We start from the raw sequence: 21,211 nt of genomic DNA, 5'->3' as shown, positions 1-21,211 counted from the left end.
GCGTGTGTACCCTTGCATGTTCTTAGCTAAGTATTTATAACATTGATACTCATTTGTATTATCTGCATTTCCTGTGTTTGTTACTGTATGGCGTAAGTTTTAGGTCAGGTGGACTACTCTGCTATGTTTTATGTACTGTGTGTTTGTAATTGTGTATTGTGAATTATGTATTGTGATTTTTTATTCTGCCATCAAACTGACAAGGGACTACAGATGAAAATTAGCTTGTTGGCTATATCTGTCATATTTACATTTATGTATGTATTTATTTAAATGTTTATTAATATGTGCTGTCCCTATTTTAAATAAATAAACTAAACTAAACAAGTGACTAAGAGCATAATCCAGGTGGGATAGGTAGTTTGCTTTTGGCTTTATTTGGTAAAATTGGCATAATATCCTTTCAGCTATCAGTAACAGAAGTGCTCTGAGAATAAACTTGGATCTCCGTGTTTACCGCTGCCTCTGTATTTTGGATTCAAAGAATGCACCGCGCCCAAATGTATTGACCAATCAGGGTCTCTATCTCGCCACACCTACCAGTCATGTTTGGAGGGAGGGACTACATCATGATTGACAGGAGGGAGGGGCGGGTTCTTTTGAAAAAGATGACCAATCGGAGGCCTTGTTGACGTCAAACTACCTACCCCACCTTAAAGTTAAAGTTCAGCCTTGTGAAATCCTGGGATTGGAAATACACAGCTACTCTGGGCAGGTTTAGGTGTGATGACAACGAGGAGCAGTTGAAGTTAGCGGGTGGTTCATCCAATCACCTGTGCCTGCCCTTTTCCAAACAGTTTCCAATGGAGAGTCAGGTTAAAAGTTAGTAGTCTGCTTAGAGATTTCTTTAATTCTAACTAATAGGGCCTATTGCCTTGTGCGCACAATTCCGTTGTAATAACATGTTGATCGATTGAGTGATATTGTTACTATAACTATGTTTTTGTTTGATAACATAAGCCCTAGTAGAATAGCAACAACAAAAAGCTGCAATACAGTAATATAGCATACTGTACCACGGTGTGGCAACATCCTTTTGTCCCTCTGAGGAAACGTATTCACCGCAACAGCGCTAGACGTAAGTCCTGGCTCTTCCTACGTTAAATGCAATTATTGTTAGTCGCTTTGGATAAAAGCGTCTGCTAAATGACTGTAATGTAATGTAAGTGGGCAGCTTGTTTCCACCATTGCGGGGCCAGGATAGAAAAGAGGTTGCAGAGCGTAGTGGTCTGGAGGGGGTGCAGGGCGTGGCAGAGCGTAGTGGTCTGGAGGGGGTGCAGGGCGTGGCAGAGCGTAGTGGTCTGGAGGGGGTGCAGGGCGTGGCAGAGCGTAGTGGTCTGGAGGGGGTGCAGGGCGTGGCAGAGCGTAGTGGTCTGGAGGGGGTGCAGGGCGTGGCAGAGCGTAGTGGTCTGGAGGGGGTGTAGGGCGTGGCAGAGCGTAGTGGTCTGGAGGGGGTGCAGGGCGTGGCAGAGCACAGTGGTCTGGAGGGAGTGCAGGGCGTGGCAGAGCGTAGTGGTCTGGAGGGGGTGTAGGGCGTGGCAGAGCGTAGTGGTCTGGAGGGGGTGCAGGGCGTGACCATGGCCTGCAGTTAGGAGGGAAGTGTTCCTTTGATAGCCCTGTAGGCTACTACTAGAGTTTTAAAATGGATCCGTGCTGCTACAGGGAGCCAGTGTAGGGAATGGAGAAGGGAAGTTGTGTGGGAGAACTTGGAGTGGTTGAACACCAAGTGAGCGGCAGCTTTCTGGACAAGCTCCAGAGGTTTGATCCCCAGCAAGGAGGGAGTTGCAGTAGTCCAGGCGGGAGATGACCAGGGCCTGGAGGAGCACCTGCACCGTTTCCACAGTGAGGAACTGCCAGTCCTGCTGATGTTATAGAGCAGGAATCTGCAGGAGTGTGTAGCGCGTGTTAAATGGTAATGGACTGCACTTCTTTAGCATTTTTATCCAAAAAGCTTTACAATTTCTGGTGCTGAGCCTGCGTGAGCCATGGCCGCCTGGGAACCTGGGAGTGACCCTTGACCCTGGGAACCTGGGAGTGACCCTGGGAACCTGGGAGTGACCCTGGAAAACCAATTGCTGAGAATGACAGTTGGTCGTCCAGGGTCACACCCAGACTCCTTGCAGTCCGAGTTGGAATCACCACTCTGTCTTCAATGGTGATGGCCAGGTCCCGGTGCGGGCAGCCCTTCCCCGGGAGGAACAGCAGCTCAGTCTTGTCCAGATTGAGCTTGAGGTGATGTGTCGCCATCCACTCCGAGATGTCAGCCAAGCACCCAGCTATGCGTGTCTCCACTTGTGTGTCAGAAGGGGGAAATGACAGGACCAGTTGGGTGTCATCGACATAGTAGTGATGGGAGAAGCCATGTGAGCGAGTGACAGAGCCTAGAGATGCAGTGTAGAGGGAAAAAAGAAGAGGACCCAGGACAGACCCTTGTGGAACTCCTATAGGGAAACATTAACCCTAAACATTAAGGATACATTTTCGTCAATAGGTGATAGTTACTCATGTCAAGTTTGACCCCTAAAAATGCTCCCCAGATAATAGGACATCGGTAAGTCAGTGTTGTCCAGTAATAATGTAACTTGACCTCTCACAAACTGCAGCCAGCTATTTTGCTCGTATTGTACCTCTAAAGGTTTCCTCTCCTCTTTGACATACAAGTCTTCATGAATAATCCGAAGGGAAAATCCTGAAATAGTGAAAATAATCTATCTAGATAATCGGGCACTGTATGAACTTGACATGCTGAATTTCAGACAGTTGAAGAGATGTGATTCTTGAGCAAATGGGATGAATGAGTATCATTTACACTTGTACCATCTCACAGTGGTTCAATATGTGGTCAATCTCATGTTCGCTTCACTCCCCGGCCGTGCGTCATTTGTTTTGAATGGGAACAGTGAGGACATCATTTAGCAGGAATTATGAATTCAAGATTCAGAAGCAGTAGTGTATTTTATTACAGTATACAGCATATGCACAGTTCTAATCTCTGTGTTATTACAGTGTACAGCATATATGCCGTTTAAATCTCTGCCAATACTGTCTGTTATTGGCCAAAAGATGACCAACATGGACCTTTTAAATATACACTTTTGATCCTCAGATTCTGAACATGATGACCTGGAGCACATGACCACACCCTCTTCTCAGTCACTCACTCACTATCCCAGTTTAAGTAGAGAAAGATTAAAAATTGTAAAAATATTTATATCTTTTTTTTATTTTATTTTTTTAAATGATGATGAAACTAATTGACCTGAACATAGGGGAGAAGTTAGAAACACATATACAGTAAATTACCGTAAGTTTGAAAAAAATTGTTTTTTGCACAACAGGATAACACAGGAAAGTAACATACAATGTACAATGTCTCTGCTAACAATATACAGTGTATTGGAATAGAACCATATCCCCTGGTACCAGATTCAGCTGTGTGACAATGTTGCAATCGTTGAAAGGCTTTGTGTGTGAACAAATCACATATTACTGATGGACAGGCTTTGTGTGTGAACAAATCACATATTACTGATGGACAATCAGATGTTCAGTGATTGTCCATCAGGCTGGACGACTGGATCATTACATCCTGAACACTCCGAAGCGCGTCTTCTTCGTTGGTGCGTTGAGCGCCGCGCTGAGGCTCAGTCCCAGAAGCAGCCGCGTGTCGGCAGGGTCGATGATCCCGTCGTCCCACAGCCTGCACAGGGCACAGAAACCACAAGGTTGATTGTGCTGTAATCTTACGGCCAGAAATAAAAGTATAATACATGTTTTGGATTAGTTTTGCTTCCAACATAAGACAACTTAAATTCAAGTGTTTTTAAATATCGAAACACTAGGCTTGTTCGGGGATAATAAGACACAAAAACATTACAGAATTCTGTCTTGGAACAATTCTTTGTCAATATAGATTATAGGCCTACGGGTCAAAATAGGTTTGATTTAATTTAGTTTCATGAAAGGCGCTATATAAATTAAAGTTATTATTATTATTAATATTGATTTAATTTCACATGGAGACATTTTCTGATGTCTATATTTGTTAACAGTTCAGTCTTACTACCAGTCCCACAGCAGGCTAGCCCTAACCCTAACCCTAACCCCTAACCCTAACCCTAACCCTAACCCTAACCCCTAACCCTAACCCTAACCCCTAACCCTAACCCCTAACCCCTAACCCTGACCCTGACCCTAACCCTAACCCTGACCCTGACCCTGACCCTGACCCTGACCCTAACCCTAACCCTGACCCTAGACAACCCGAGGTGCAAATTACTGTAACGTGTTACTCCCTCTGGAGGTTGCGGGTGGTGGTGCAGCCGTTTCTGGGCCGTGGTAAAAGAGAAAATAAAAAGATAAAACTTCTGTACAAGTCTGCTCTTTCCAGCTGTGTATGACATTCACAGTCTGCTTTGGGCTCAATGTAGTCGTATCAAATACCTATTATTGATCCTTGTGGGGAATTGCACAGTGTAACTTATAAAAGATGCACTTAATTATAAAGTGTTATCTGATACTTGTGTAACATACATCAGATCCCCACGGCAACCAGCCTCATCAACAAGGCTTGTGTCCCCCTCAGACCCCCCCCCCCCACACACACACACACACACACACTGGAGTGAGCACCATGCTCCACACACACACACACTCCTGCACTGGAGTGAGCACCATGCTCCACACACACACACACACACACACACACGCGCACACGCACACGCACACACGCACACATGCACACATGCACACATGCTCCACACACACACACACACACACACACACACACACACACACACACACACACACACACACACACACACACACACACACACACACACACACACACACACACACACACACACACACACACCTGCACTGGAGTGAGCACCATGCTCCCCAGCCCCCCCCCCCCCCCACACACACACACACACCTACACACCCACATCCACACCCACATCCACACCCACACCTACACACCCACATCCACATCCACACCCACACCCACACCTACACACCCACATCCACACACCCACATCCACACCCACACCCACATCCACACCCACACCCACACCCACACCCACATCCACACCCACACCCACACACCTACACATCCACACCCACACACACACACCTACACACCCACACCCACACCCACACCCACACCCACATCCACACCCACACCTACACACCCACATCCACACACCCACACCCACATCCACACCCACACACACCTGGCGCTGGAGTAGTAGGGGTTGCCCTCCTCTTCAAACCTCTTGACGATTGGCTCCTTCATGGCTGCCTCCTGTTCTTCTGTAAACTGTTCATGGAACAATTGGGAACATTAAGAACAAAAGAAAAGTTCCTCTGGTCAGGAAGTACTAAAGATATATTCTTAGCTTAACTTAATAAAATGGTATATAATGGTTAGTGGGTGGGTGAATGTGGTTAGTGGGTGGGTGAATGTGGTTAGTGGGTGGGTGAATGTGGTTAGTGGGTGGGTGAATGTGGTTAGTGGGTGGGTGAATGTGGTTAGTGGGTGGGTGAATGTGGTTAGTGGGTGGGTGAATGTGGTTAATGGATTGGTGAATGTGGTTAATGGGTGGGTGAATGTGGTTAGTGGGTGGGTGAATGTGGTTAGTGGATGGGTGAATGTGGTTAGTGGGTGGGTGAATGTGGTTAGTGGGTGGGTGAATGTGGTTAGTGGATGGGTGAATGTGGTTAGTGGGTGGGTGAATGTGGTTAGTGGATGGGTGAATGTGGTTAGTGGGTGGGTGAATGTGGTTAATGGATGGGTGAATGTGGTTAGTGGATGGGTGAATGTGGTTAGTGGGTGGGTGAATGTGGTTAATGGATGGGTGAATGTGGTTAATGGGTGGGTGAATGTGGTTAGTGGATGGGTGAATGTGGTTAGTGGGTGGGTGAATGTGGTTAGTGGGTGGGTGAATGTGGTTAGTGGATAGGAGAGGATGTAGCTCTGTAAGCACTTTTAAATCTACATTGAAAAGCATCTTAAAAGCTGGTCAGTCGTGCACTCATTGAGAGCGACTGGCCTCTCTCTGACAAGCATACATCTGTGTTGTATTTCCTGTGTTCTCATGTTGTTTTTATTCTGTATCGCTTGTTGTGTTTAATGTTCTCTGACCTGCCAAGGGGACTGCAGATGCAAATTAGCTTGAAGCTAGAATCTGGTACAGTGCATTATATGATGTCATAGTAGCCTATGCGTAATGTATATGTTTTAACTGTACGCTGTCCCTTTAAAAAAAAAAAATGAATGAATGATAGGTGAATGTGATATGTGGTTAGTGAGTAGGTGACGGATCACCCCACTCTTACCTCTTTCCCTTCTCTGGCTCTCTGGTCTTTAGTGATGGTGGCGAGGACGGTGGCGGCCTGCTCCCCTCCCATCACTGAGATCCGGGAGTTGGGCCACATGAACAGGAACCTTGGGCTGGGAAAGGAGGAGAGAGAGAGAAAGTACAACAATAAGGAAATGCATCCCTTTCTAATAATGGTATAAGTGTGACAAGCTCCTTCACTCACAATGTTCTTCTTAGTAGTTTATTATCCATCAGTGATGTGCTTGAGGCCTGGGCTGCACCAGCGGACCGTACGTTGGAACGTAGCTTAGTTTGAATGTAACTAAGTTAGGTCTGAGTTTACGAGCTGCAGTACTAACATTTATGGGTTGCACCACCTGAACGTAGGCATAAATTATACTTAACATGGCCGATGCGATTCTAGCTAAGCTAATAAACTCTGCCGTTAGCTGTCACGCTAGCTAAGCTAATAAACTCTGCCGTTAGCTGCCACGTTTAGAAGCATTCAAGATTAGATTAGATTAGACTTTATTGTCCCTCAAGGGGAAATTAATTTTCACAGGACTGCATTGACAGCACAATACATTTAACAACGAACAACATTTTACACAGACATCTAGACGGATATGATACGGCAGTCTGTGTTGTCGCAGCAGAGAATGCGCCAAAACGTTGGGCGAGGAGACAAAGACTCCAAATTTTGGGACTTGCTGATTATGAAAGATGAGACAATATTTTATTAGAATGAGAGGAAAATCCAAAAAGGCCCCAACATCTTATCTTAAAGCAATACATAGCGTTTTCTCAGAACTGCGCCCCCACAGGCTCTGCGAGTAAGTGCACTGTCGTAACATTATCAGATTGTCTTTTTATTTTTCTGGCTTCCTCCGTGATGTTTCGCTTCAGTTCTCTCACCTCCGCCATATCATTGAGCTAAAAAACGCATGATATCCATAGACGCTTGAATAGTTAGCTACTACTGTGTTGTTTAAGCACAACATGCGCACTTCGACTGAATGCTGCGTCCCGGGGGCGCAAGTTTTAAAAGGTAATAAATGTCAATGTATTATCTTTCTGAGTAGACTGGACGATTCAGCTTACTTTTAGTAAATCTAATTGAAGAATTAGCACCAGCCATGTTTGTAAAGGTCCAAATATTGCGATGTATTGCTTTAAACAGCATTTTATCATATGTTTGTGAACAACAAGCCACATATAAGCTTAAATAAGAAAATCCCTATTCACTCATTTTCAGCAACATCTCCAGCCTGTTACCTGTAGGCTCTTCCACACATGCCGTAGTTCCCTGCCCCGTACGAGCCTCCGATGATCACCGTGAACTTGGGTACGTTGGCGCAGGCCACTGCCGTCACCATCTTGGCTCCGTCCTTAGCGATGCCCCCGGCTTCGTACTCTCTGCCCACCATGAAGCCTGGCAGAGACACGAGGTTCAGAAACAACATCAGGACATCCGTTTATTTCTTTTAGACATTAAGCTGCCCTTATACGGCACATGTACTCTACAAAGGACTACCTGGAATGAAAAGTATTCAGGTTTAGCAGCACAGCCCCTCCCAACAAGCACAGCCCCTCCCAACAAGCACAGCCCCTCCCAACAAGGTCATCTCTCCCATTATTATTGTACGACATGATCGTATGAAAAGTAGAAAAGATACGCAACGCACGTCACTTCTTGGGGTTGCTGGGTTACTGTAGGTATTAGTCACACTGAAAAGAACCGAACCCTGAACCTGACAGCGTTTCCTGCTCTTCGTCAGGTCAGATGACCATTAGTGACCTGACGAAGAATACTGAACGCTCTGAACATCAAGTAAAAAAGTGTATTCTGGAGCGTAGGAGAGGGCAGGTGTATTCTGGAGCGTGGGAGAGTGCAGGTGTATTCTGGAGCGTAGGAGAGTGCAGGTGTATTCTGGAGCGTGGGAGAGTGCAGGTGTATTCTGGAGCGTGGGAGAGTGCAGGTGTATTCTGGAGCGTAGGAGAGGGCAGGTGTATTCTGGAGCGTAGGAGAGGGCAGGTGTATTCTGGAGCGTGGGAGAGTGCAGGTGTATTCTGGAGCGTAGGAAAGTGCAGGTGTATTCTGGAGCGTGGGAGAGTGCAGGTTTGATTCAGCGTGACATGAACATAGAAATATTGGTGCTTTACACCAAATGTCATTACAGGGCTCCAGACGAACTTTCTCCACTTTTGATCAGAGATTGTATATATTTGATTGTTTATTTTTGCCCCAACTATCAGCAGATAAGATGTAACAAATAAATTTCATAAACATTGGCAATCTGGTCTTGACTTAATACACACAGCCACACCACTCAGAGCACATTGCTTCACTTTTGTTTTATCACTGTTTTATCACTGTTTCATCACGTTTTTTTTCATTGTAAAATGTCTTTGAGTATCTTGAAAAGTGATATATTATAAAATGCATTCGTCTTCTTCTTAATATTATTAACGCTGACTGGAAAAGGAATTTATCCCTGAGTCAATGGTCTGTATTACTACCAGGCATGGCATTACTACCAGGCAGGGTCTGTATTACTACCAGGCATGGTCTGTATTACTACCAGGCAGGGTCTGTATTACTACCAGGCATGGTCTGTATTACTACCAGGCATGGTCTGTATTACTACCAGGCATGGTCTGTATTACTACCAGGCATGGTCTGTATTACTACCAGGCATGGTATTACTACCAGGCAGGGTCTGTATTACTACCAGGCATGGCATTACTACCAGGCAGGGTCTGTATTACTACCAGGCATGGCATTACTACCAGGCAGGGTCTGTATTACTACCAGGCATGGTCTGTATTACTACCAGGCAGGGTCTGTATTACTACCAGGAATGGTCTGTATTACTACCAGGCAGGGTCTGTATTACTACCAGGCATGGTCTGTATTACTACCAGGCATGGTCTGTATTACTACCAGGCAGGGTCTGTATTACTACCAGGCAGGGTCTGTATTACTACCAGGCATGGCATTACTACCAGGCAGGGTCTGTATTACTACCAGGCAGGGTCTGTATTACTACCAGGCAGGGTCTGTATTACTACCAGGCATGGTCTGTATTACTACCAGGCAGGGTCTGTATTACTACCAGGCAGGGTCTGTATTACTACCAGGCAGGGTCTGTATTACTATCAGGCATGGTCTGTATTACTACCAGGCAGGGTCTGTATTACTACCAGGCATGGCATTACTACCAGGAATGGCACAAGACCCCTCTTCTGATAGTGTTATTGTAAGTTAGTGTGCGCAAAGACGCCGCCTAGTGGCTGTCACCAGCAGGTAATAAATATTTGGGTAGTTGAGACGGGGAGGAATTAAGACGGTTCACATTCTAAACAAGGACCCACTGATATGTTATGCAAGTTAACTCTCTTACATACTCACCGGTTATGTTTTGAAGGAAAATTAGAGGAATGTTCCTTTGACAGCATAATTCAATGAAATGAGTCCCCTGGAAAACAATTTAATAAAGAATTATTCTTATTCTCAACAGTTTTGTGGTATTGACCTGGTAAAGCACAGAATGGAAATCAATTGAGCCAAGGCATGTTGTCAATGGGAATTACCAAAATTACATCAGACCCTACAATCAATAAAAAAATGAATCCAACCAACCAAAAATGAATCACATGACGTAAACCACATGTATGCCAGCAGCGGTTATCAATTATCTACGTAGATCAAGCCTATAATCATATAGAGCATCTTTATACGTAGATCAAGCCTATAATCATATAGAGCATCTTTATAGAGCATCTTTATACGTAGATCAAGCCTATAATCATATAGAGCATCTTTATAGAGCAGCTTTATACGTAGATCAAGCCTATAGGGCCGATCCACTGCTGGTACAACATGTTTGCTGTGCACTTGCTTTCACAATGTACTGATTTTTTCTCTCACTAGGATCGAATGTGTCAAAAATGTATGAAACATGATTTAATCCATTTTAAATTCAGGCTGTGAAGCAATGAAAGGTGCAGAGTTTGAAAGGGGTGAGGACTTTCTAAAGACACTGTGTGCCCAGGTACAATGCCTACAGACAAGGAAGGAGAAGGATAAAGGAATATATTTACTTTCTTTGCAGATTCAGAAAACAGGACTCCGTTGTTGCCGATGATTCCAACAGGGTAACCGAATATTCTTGAGAATCCTAAAATACATATAGAACATGTTTATATTCTTGAGAACCCTAAAATACATATAGAACATGTGTTTCTGTAGACTTTGCTAGTCTGCTGTGATAACGGAACTGAGGAACACAACATTGCAGACATGTAGAGAATCAAGAGAATTTCAATCTGCTTCAACCAGGGTTACTAGAGGAGCAGCTAGGGGTGACTGAACGGGCCCATTCAGAACCAGGGTTACTAGAGGAGCAGCTAGGGGTGACTGAACGGGCCCATTCAGAACCAGGGTTACTAGAGGAGCAGCTAGGGGTGACTGAACGGGCCCATTCAGAACCAGGGTTACTAGAGGAGCAGCTAGGGGTGACTGAACGGGCCCATTCAGAACCAGGGTTACTAGAGGAGCAGCTAGGGGTGACTGAACAGGCCCATTCAGAACCAGGGTTACTAGAGGAGCAGCTAGGGGTGACTGCATGGGCCCATTCAGAACCAGGGTTACTAGAGGAGCAGCTAGGGGTGACTGAACGGGCCCATTCAGAACCAGGGTTACTAGAGGAGCAGCTAGGGGTGACTGAACAGGCCCATTCAGAACCAGGGTTACTAGAGGAGCAGCTAGGGGTGACTGAACGGGCCCATTCAGAACCAGGGTTACTAGAGGAGCAGCTAGGGGTGACTGAACGGGCCCATTCAGAACCAGGGTTACTAGAGGAGCAGCTAGGGGTGACTGAACGGGCCCATTCAGAACCAGGGTTACTAGAGGAGCAGCTAGGGGTGACTGAACGGGCCCATTCAGAACCAGGGTTACTAGAGGAGCAGCTAGGGGTGACTGAACGGGCCCATTCAGAACCAGGGTTACTAGAGGAGCAGCTAGGGGTGACTGAACGGGCCCATTCAGAACCAGGGTTACTAGAGGAGCAGCTAGGGGGGACTGAACAGGCCCATTCAGAACCAGGGTTACTAGAGGAGCAGCTAGGGGTGACTGAACGGGCCCATTCAGAACCAGGGTTACTAGAGGAGCAGCTAGGGGTGACTGAACGGGCCCATTCAGAACCAGGGTTACTAGAGGAGCAGCTAGGGGTGACTGAACGGGCCCATTCAGAACCAGTGAATACATTGTATTGTATTGTATTGCACTGTACTTTAGATGGCTATTCTTGCACTTTGCCTTCAGCACTAGATTATGCTTTTAGTCACTTGTTTTAGAAGGAAGATGCACTTGTGAGTTCTGGCAAGTAGTAGTACATTGGCTCTTCCTACGTTAAATGCAATTATTGTTCGTCACTTTGGATAAAAGCGTCTGCTAAATGACTGTAATGTACTGTAATGTAATGTAATGTTAGGTCAGATGGACTACTCTGCTATGTTTTATGTACTGTGTATTGTGAATTATGTATTGTGATTTTTTTATTCTGCCATCAACCTGACGGGGACTACAGATGAAAATTAGCCTGTTGGCTATATCTGGCATATTTACATTTATGTATGTATTTATTTAAATGTTTATTAATATGTGCTGTCCCCATTTTAAATAAACAAACAAACAATTAAAATATATTTTGTTCACACACCTGTGACGAGAGTGTCTCCATAGAATGCCTTGAACTCGTCAAATTTACTTCCATCAACTATTCTGGCTATGACCTGTAATAAAAAAAAGTGTTACAAAAAAACAAACTATTGATTAGCAGGGCACTTCCTGTACCAACAGACCTTTACTTCCACGTTTAACTTGACAACTCATCCTGGACACAACAGGGCAAGTGTCATGCAGCTTCTTAAACATACCAATTCTCATTAGTCCTTATAGGAGCGCTCAGAGATGTTGAACAATCAGCTTGTTTCTGGACTTCAGGTAGTGTGAGTAGAGGGATGCAGACATTTCTGAATGTTATACAGGAGCTACTGGACGCACAATCCAGACAACTGCACTTAGTATTTGTCCCTGTGTTATTGGAAAATAGCATTCATGAAAAATATACTTGTTTGTTACAATAAGGGCATGACCTCGAGGACCTCAGTAGTCTTCCTGACCAGGAGCGCTGCTGGTGGAACTGGAGCAGCGATTTTTACTGTTAATTATACCACAAAACCAAGACTGGGACATTAACCTAGAACACCACTGAGTGCTGTGGTAAGGAGATGCTATACAGCATATACTATACGCACTGTAGATTTAACCTGTTACATTTGCTAATAAAGAAATGAAAAACAAAAATGTGGCACGTAGCACCTTGTAGCAGTAGTCCAAATTGCAGTCCAACCCATTTTAGGAGAACTAACAAAGCTGAAGTCTTTGCTATATTGCATTGAGTATGACATGAAAGACGGTTATTATATTGATTATTTCATGAGTGTAGGTGGTGTGCATGACAGACATCACAGTGTCCAGAGCGGTTCTGTCCCACCACTGTTTAAGGCAGGATAATAATCTGGGTTTAGTATAAAGCCTTTCCAATATAGCTTTTTCTAATTGAGATGGGTGATACAGCAATCAAGGCAATGAAATTGTACTGAAAAGCATCATTACTAAACCATGGGTGCACATTAAAGAGGGTTAATACCTCTCTGACATCAAAATTGCGCTTCAGGTTCTCTCCCACGATGCCGTACAGCTCTTCTGCCGGGTACAGGGGCGCTTCGGGGGGTTCCATGGTAACCTGTCAAAATATGGAGAGCAACATATTTTGTACCAAAACGTTTGCTTAACGCCTGAATTTCTTTTTCAAGACTACATTTTGCTCAGAGAAAAGCAGTTTTGTAACAGTTTTGTTAGACCCAAAGTCAAAAGCCTTTTCCTTTTCATGATGAAACAACATGTATTTTCATTTAATTTCAAATCATTATCATTAATATAGATGGTGAAAAGGACAGGGCCCAACACCGATCCTTGGGGTACACCTTTAGCTAGAGACAGGAAATCAGATTGAATGTTACCTGATTTAACACACTGACACATTGATGACAGATAATCCTGAAACCAGTCACAAGCATCTCTATCCAAACCAATACTAGATAATAACTAAGATATCAACCTTATTGAATGACAAAGCCCTTGAGATGAATCATCTAGTTTTCAAGAAGCATTAGTGGACAAAGAAGAGGAGCCTTCAGCAGAAGTTATGTATTTGTATTACTTTACCTCAATTGTCTTCTTGAAGTTCAGGTTTCGAACTGCCTTCCTCGCCAAATGAAGTGCGTGGTTATCATCTAGAGCATAGTGGTCCGTCACACCAGACTTTCTGTGGAACACAAAAACAAGAAAAGCAGCCATATTTAAACTCTCTATAAGGCCGCAAATCTGTGTCGATCTCCGGCACGACTTTCTCGAGAACCAGACACTGTATGAGGTTGGCATTCGGCAGGTGTGTTGCTCAGGACCCAAGAAAGTGCAGCGCAAATGTGAAGTTGTTTGGATCAGCATTTCTCTGCCCGTTTCGCCTGATAATTATCATTGTCAGAAAATAGAATGTGGACGCAATCTCTAGTTTAGTTCACTAGAAAACTAGCTAAGATTTGATTCTAGGTTAGCCGCTAAAGCAAGTTAGAGTGGTAGAACTGGACAAAGTACTTGAGGCTCTGGTTAGTGAACAACTCAAGGTTTTTTTTTATATACAAACGCTCTCTTATTTACAGTACGTCCCAATCAGGTTTTAGGAAACAACACAGCTCAATTACAGCTGCCCTGAAGGTGGTGAATGATATTACTGTTGCCCTTGACAACAAGCAGCATTGTGTCACTTTTTATAAATCTTTCCAAAGCATTTGACACGGTTAATCATGACATGAAATGCAGATTACTTAACATTCGTCTCTCAGAACAAGCTGTTGATTGGTTTGTAAACTATGTTTATGTGACATCCCTACCTGCAGTGATCTGGTGTGGTGCCATCCCTACCTGCAGTGATCTGGTGTGGTGCCATCCCTACCTGCAGTGATCTGGTGTGGTGCCATCCCTACCTGCAGTGATCTGGTGTGGTGCCATCCCTACCTGCAGTGATCTGGTGTGGTGCCATCCCTACCTGCAGTGATCTGGTGTGGTGCCATCCCTTCCTGCAGTGATCTGGTGTGGTGCCATCCCTACCTGCAGTGATCTGGTGTGGTGCCATCCCTACCTGCAGTGATCTGGTGTGGTGCCATCCCTACCTGCAGTGATCTGGTGTGGTGCCATCCCTACCTGCAGTGGAGATCTGCTCCTCCCAGGTCTTCGGCAGATACTTCTTCACCAGTTGCTGCTTTGACCTTTAAAGTGATAGTACAACATTTAAGTAAAAAGTCATGACCTTCCTCAATAGGGGGTCTGGACTGATCTCTCTAGACTGATCTCTCTAGACTGATCTCTCTAGACTGATCTCTCCAGACTGATCTCTCCAGACTGATCTCTCCAGAATCCCCATGACAGATGAGACACAGAGAGCTTGAACCCATGTATAATGATAATGTCAGTTTCTCACCAAAGGGGGTCCTCCAAGGAAGATGGTTCCTTGCTTCCGCACAATGATGCTTTCATCTGCCATGGCAGGAACATAGGCCCCCCCGGCCGTACACGAGCCCATGACCACAGCTATCTGGAAAAACACTATCAATCAGCTCCCAGGGGAAGAGAGGATTATGGGCCGTATATAAGATCACCTGCCTATGACTGTGCCTGGCTCTAGGGGTGTGACAGGATATCGCAATATAAAAATGCGACAATGTGCATCGTTGAGATGAAAAATGGACTTATATAAAGCCCTGAAAAGTTCTATACAAATTTGTTGAGTTATTTTTATAGGACTGGCTGCAAATAAGCCACTATCAGCGACTAACTCACACCCTCGTCTGTTCAGACAAAGCACTGAAAAAGACGAGAGAATGCAGATCAGTGCTTGTATTTGAAATAAAGTGTGTTGGGACAGGTAGCAACCATCTAAAATCAATTAACAAGTAGACTAGTTGGTTGCATTTGTATTTCTGAACCCATTCATATTTGAGTTCTAGTTTTGTTTAGTATTTTTAATTGGTCTCACCTGAGCTATTCCCGCAGAGGAAAGCCGTGCCTGGTTGAAGAAGATGCGTCCAAAGTGTTCTCTATCTGGGAACACCTCTGCCTGTCTGGGGAGGTTGGCCCCTCCAGAATCCACTACAGGAAACCAGTCAGGATTCATTGATTAATCGTTCACTAAGTACAACAGATTATCCTTCTCCTCGGACATTTTACGGTTACATTTAATCATACTGAAGCTTGCTTTTATGATCACGCTAAAGCTTTCAAAATATTTACATTATCTTAACACTCTTTACAAAATACAAATACAAACCTAGTTCTCCAAGTAAGCTGAAAGCAAGGCCAGGTACTCACCTAGATAAATGCATGGCAGGTGGTTTTGCTGGGCTATTTCTTGAGCACGAAGGTGCTTCTTCACAGTAATTGGGTAATATGTCCCCCCTTTGACTGTGGCATCATTGGCTACAACCACACACTCCACCCTGAAGTAATACAGAAGCATCACATTATTTCATTTGACACTGTGGAATACAGAATCCACCTGAAGGCCGGGCTATGCCCCTTTCTCATTGGCCAGGAGTTGAGAACCTTTATGACAGCAATAGACATTTTTTCACACTTGAGAAAAAGTGTGTACCTCGAGAGCCAATGGATGAAAACGAGTTTGTAATGGTAAATGGACTACACTTATATAGGGCTAACCCTAACCCTAACACTTATATAGGGCTAACCCTAACCCTAACACTTATATAGCACCTTTCAATCTTACCATTCACACCATTGGCAGTAGCCTGCTCACTGGGAGCAATTAGAGGTTCAATGTCTTGCTCAAGGACATTTCAACATGTGGACAGGTGGAGCTGGGAATTGAACCACCGATCTTGTGATCATTGGACGACCCGCTCTACCTCCTGAGCCACCGCCGCCCCAAACCTGAGACCCGCTCTACCTCCTGAGCCCAAACCTGAGACCTGCTCTACCTCCTGAGACCCGCTCTACCTCCTGAGACCCGCTCTACCTCCTGAGACCCGCTCTACCTCCTGAGACCTGCTCTACCTCCTGAGACCTGCTCTACCTCCTGAGACCTGCTCTACCTCCTGAGACCTGCTCTACCTCCTGAGACCTGCTCTACCTCCTGAGACCTGCTCTACCTCCTGAAACCTGCTCTACCTCCTGAGACCTGCTCTACCTCCTGAGACCCGCTCTACCTCCTGAGACCTGCTCTACCTCCTGAGACCTGCTCTACCTCCTGAGACCTGCTCTACCTCCTGAGCCACCGCCGCCCCAAACCTGAGACCTGCTCTACCTCCTGAGCCCAAACCTGAGACCTGCTCTACCTCCTGAGACCTGCTCTACCTCCTGAGCCCAAACCTGAGACCTGCTCTACCTCCTGAGACCTGCTCTACCTCCTGAGACCTGCTCTACCTCCTGAGCCCTGCTCTACCTCCTGAGACCTGCTCTACCTCCTGAGACCCGCTCTACCTCCTGAGACCTGCTCTACCTCCTGAGACCTGCTCTACCTCCTGAGCCCAAACCTGAGACCTGCTCTACCTCCTGAGACCTGCTCTACCTCCTGAGCCCAAACCTGAGACCTGCTCTCCCTCCTGAGACCCGCTCTACCTCCTGAGACCTGCTCTACCTCCTGAGACCCGCTCTACCTCCTGAGCCCAAACCTGAGACCCGCTCTACCTCCTGAGCCCAAACCTGAGACCTGCTCTACCTCCTGAGCCCAAACCTGAGACCCGCTCTCCCTCCTGAGACCCGCTCTACCTCCTGAGACCCGCTCTACCTCCTGAGACCCGCTCTACCTCCTGAGACCCGCTCTACCTCCTGAGACCCGCTCTCCCTCCTGAGACCCGCTCTACCTCCTGAGACCCGCTCTACCTCCTGAGACCTGCTCTACCTCCTGAGACCTGCTCTACCTCCTGAGACCTGCTCTACCTCCTGAGACCTGCTCTACCTCCTGAGACCTGCTCTACCTCCTGAGACCTGCTCTACCTCCTGAGACCTGCTCTACCTCCTGAGACCTGCTCTACCTCCTGAGACCCGCTCTACCTCCTGAGACCCGCTCTACCTCCTGAGACCCGCTCTACCTCCTGAGACCTGCTCTACCTCCTGAGACCTGCTCTACCTCCTGAGACCTGCTCTACCTCCTGAGACCTGCTCTACCTCCTGAGACCTGCTCTACCTCCTGAGACCTGCTCTACCTCCTGAGACCTGCTCTACCTCCTGAGCCGCTGCCGCCCCAAACCTGAGTTTGTAGGAGGCAAAACCCTGTGGCAAATATAGTGTCTCAATATTGCTCTTACTGCAATAGCCAGCTGCATTAGCTATGACTGCATCACAGTCACTATTTTTCTTTGAAATGTCAACATTTTACTCTCGTCGCTTTTGGATGTTATATTCCTGAATTGTAGCACTTATTTTTTAAAGTTACTGTATTGTGCTACTTACTACTCTAGCTTCCTGAACTGCACTACTTATTTTTTGTTGTTGGCTTCTAGTACTGAGAAAATCTGAGCTGGTAGCCCAGTGACAGCATAACTAAATTAGCCTAAAGGTTGTTTAGAAAATCGACCGGTCAACGGTCTGTATTCTGTGGCACCAGCACAGAACAGCCTCACTGTTCAATCTGACGTCAAAGCAGCCATGACAAACAGTCCAATACTTTTATTGAAGGATTAAATGGAAGCTGTGGCCATTGAACTCACCCTGAAACACGTCCAATCCCAGTGATTATCCCTCCTGCTGGAACCTCCTCCTTCCCATATAACTGGTACCCAGCAAACTGGGAAAACTCCATGAACGGAGATCTGCAAAGACGGGAAAACAAAGGAAAAACCATGTCTCATGAACGCTAGGAGGCCAGATCAGAAGGTGATAACTAGGAATGAGCATGGGGTTTTGTGTATTCCAAAACCCAAATTGACAGTATTGTAGGCCTATGTAAAGTACTGTGTGTGTGTATCCTAATGGTTGTGAAATTTGCAATTACTTTCCTTAATGAATTACCTCCGCTATCGCGTCGGGCCTAACAACGCCCCGTAGCTGCTGTAAAATCCTGTGTAACTCACTGCCTCTCGTGGTCAATTGCTTAATCATGCTTTGTGGGCCTTTTTTCTCTAAAATGTGGTTCTCTGTAGTCACGGTGACTGCAGAATAACCTGTTAGTCATAAAGGAAAAAATAAATCCACCTCAAGTAATAACAGAATTACCCTGGGTTGCAAGTATATCTTCATACCGTAGACCTCATTATGCTTGTGTTAACCTACTGCACTGTGTTATAACCCCTTTTTACCATACAGTTATTATAGTGGATCTGATGTAAATGAATGTATTAATATTTAATTATACAGTGATAAGTTGTGAATGATCTGAAGTAGCGTAAGCAAGTGGAGAGCCCTGTGGAAGGGAGAGGTGTGTTTACCCTGGATCCAGAAGTCTGTCTATACGCTCTCGAGGCAGGAGCTTCCCCCGAGATGTGTGCAGGTTTCTAGACTTCTCTCCCCCGCCTGTCAACAAATGAAAATGGTGTCATTCAAAACACGTACAGCACATCACAGATGTTCAACCGGTGGTCGTTTGAATCTGGTACTAGGGCACCTCCTTGACTGGCATTAATGCCCCCCCCATCACCCTTGACTGGCATTAATGCCCCCCCCCATCACCCTTGACTGGAATTAATGCCCCCCATCACCCTTGACTGGCATTAATGCTCCCCATCACCCTTGACTGGCATTAATGCCCCCCATCACCCTTGACTGGCATTAATGCCCCCCATCACCCTTGACTGGCATTAATGCCCCCCCATCACCCTTGACTGGCATTAATGCCCCCCATCACCCTTGACTGGCATTAATGCCCCCCATCACCCTTGACTGGCACTAATGCTCCCCATCACCCTTGACTGGCATTAATGCCCCCCATCACCCTTGACTGGCATTAATGCTCCCCATCACCCTTGACTGGCATTAATGCCCCCCCATCACCCTTGACTGGCATTAATGCCACCCCCCCCCCCCATCACCCTTGACTGGCATTAATGCATACACTTACAGTATGTGACTGAAGATTATAACAAATAAAATACAAAATATCAGACAAAATATCAGAAATTATGACTTCGCGTTGGCTGTAGCCAACATGACACTTACCTAATTTTACTTTCTCTGTCCTTTCCTTCAACTGTTCAACAAGAACTTGCATTCGTTCATAGTTTTCCTGGTAAAATACAAAATAAAAAGAGTTAAGCGTCACTTCCACTTCAAGGGCTGACATGGGTTCATGTCATAAAGACCAAACTGTCATCGTTAGAATCACTACACTCCGTTGGGATCTTCAGGATCAGTCAGCTTGGGTTGGGGGACCCAGGATCAGTCAGCTTGGGTTGGGGGACCCAGGATCAGTCAGCTTGGGTTGGGGGACCCAGGATCAGTCAGCTTGGGTTGGGGGACCCAGGATCAGTCATCTTGGGCTGGTGGACCCAGGCTACAGCTCTGCCCCAAATAAAGAACATGCTGTTCAGGAAGCACTAACAGGGTTTCTGATTAGGAAGCACTAACAGGGTTTCTGATTAGTAGACGAGACGTCCGATTACATCCACGACGGAAAAACGGCCGATGATCATCTGAATGTTTTGATGTCCATCCTAAACAGCTAGCTAGCAGACAGAGCTGGATCCCCAGCTAGCCTAGCTCACCCTGGATACCCAGCTAGCCTAGCTAACCCTGGATCCCCAGCTAGCCTAGCTAACAGACAGAGCTAACCCTGGATCCCCAGCTAGCCTAGCTCACCCTGGATACCCAGCTAGCCTAGCTAACCCTGGATCCCCAGCTAGCCTAGCTAACCCTGGATCCCCAGCTAGCCTAGCTAACCCTGGATCCCCAGCTAGCCTAGCTAACCCTGGATACCCAGCTAGCCTAGCTAACCCTGGATCCCCAGCTAGCCTAGCTAACCCTGGATACCAGCTAGCCTAGCTAACCCTGGATCCCCAGCTAGCCTAGCTAACCCTGGATACCCAGCTAGCCTAGCTAACCCTGGATCCCCAGCTAGCCTAGCTAACCCTGGATACCCAGCTAGCCTAGCTAACCCTGGATACCCAGCTAGCCTAGCTAACCCTGGATCCCCAGCTAGCCTAGCTCACCCTGACCCTCACCTGGTAGTCCGGACCCTGACCCTCACCTGGTATTCCGGGTTCTGGTAGTCCGGCTGGGAGCCGAGCCTTGCCACCCTGTCCGCATGGTAGAGCCTGCTGCTCGCCAGAGGGACGCTTCTGTGGAGGAGCAGAGATAAACATGGCCTCACGGCCTGCCGAAGCATGTTCTCCAAATAAATGACTTAGTTGTCCAGATTAAAGCTGAGTTTATCTATCAAACATGCCCTCTAAACGGTCACTCCTGTCTTCTTCTTCCGTGAGGTTTGCAGACCCAGATGGATGTATTCTTCAGGTCGGTGTATATCGCCCCCTACTGGACCGGACTGGGTACGACATGTCACTGCATTCATTAGCAGTTCTGTCTAATCCAACTGTGTTACCGCCAGATACGGTTCAATATAAAATCATTAAAACAGACTAACCATGACTGATAAACCCAAAATATATATATATATAACAATGGCCTATATATCCATACTTATTAATAAGTGAGTGCTGCTCACAGTTATAGCATAGTTATATGTGCGATTGCAAATAACCCAGTAGACCAACGTGGGCCCAAACCTGCACGGTCATGGTGCTGTAGCAGAGTA

At 46.1% G+C, this 21,211-nt stretch overlaps 1 protein-coding gene across 1 annotated transcript; it reads right to left on the bottom strand.

Moving 5' to 3' along the window:
- Positions 1-2,950: 2,950 nt before the first annotated feature.
- On the bottom strand, positions 2,951-20,879 carry mccc2 (methylcrotonyl-CoA carboxylase subunit 2). The gene is made up of 17 exons (XM_084457308.1): positions 20,645-20,879; positions 19,618-19,684; positions 18,891-18,975; positions 18,174-18,275; positions 15,817-15,944; positions 15,485-15,597; positions 14,930-15,043; positions 14,653-14,717; positions 13,618-13,717; positions 13,040-13,135; positions 12,047-12,119; positions 10,428-10,504; positions 9,736-9,802; positions 7,599-7,755; positions 6,340-6,454; positions 5,235-5,320; positions 2,951-3,700 (listed from the first exon to the last, which is right to left on the bottom strand). The coding sequence occupies exons 1-17, from the start codon at positions 20,780-20,782 to the stop codon at positions 3,583-3,585; spliced, it is 1,701 nt and encodes a 566-aa protein (XP_084313434.1). The 5' UTR covers positions 20,783-20,879; the 3' UTR covers positions 2,951-3,582.
- Positions 20,880-21,211: the final 332 nt, after the last annotated feature.

The sequence above is a fragment of the Borostomias antarcticus genome, assembly GCF_949987555.1.
Source record: "Borostomias antarcticus genome assembly, chromosome: 23".
NCBI classification, from domain to species: Eukaryota; Metazoa; Chordata; class Actinopteri; order Stomiiformes; family Stomiidae; genus Borostomias; species Borostomias antarcticus.
The sequence above is the reverse complement of the archived record's forward strand: the minus strand, read 5'-3'. Positions and strand labels throughout refer to the sequence as shown.

What these genes read in the sequence shown, in the direction of transcription:
- mccc2 (XM_084457308.1), bottom strand. Translation starts at nt 20,782, where the DNA reads ATGCTTCGGCAGGCCGTGAGGCCATGTTTATCTCTGCTCCTCCACAGA. An exon ending in GGAGCAGATCTCCACTGCAG is followed by an intron (nt 13,718 to 14,652) that starts GTAGGGATGGCA and finishes TGTGTTCCACAG; the next exon opens with AAAGTCTGGTGTGACGGACC. An exon ending in TTTCCTTCAAAACATAACCG is followed by an intron (nt 7,756 to 9,735) that starts GTGAGTATGTAA and finishes TGTCTCTGCCAG; the next exon opens with GCTTCATGGTGGGCAGAGAG.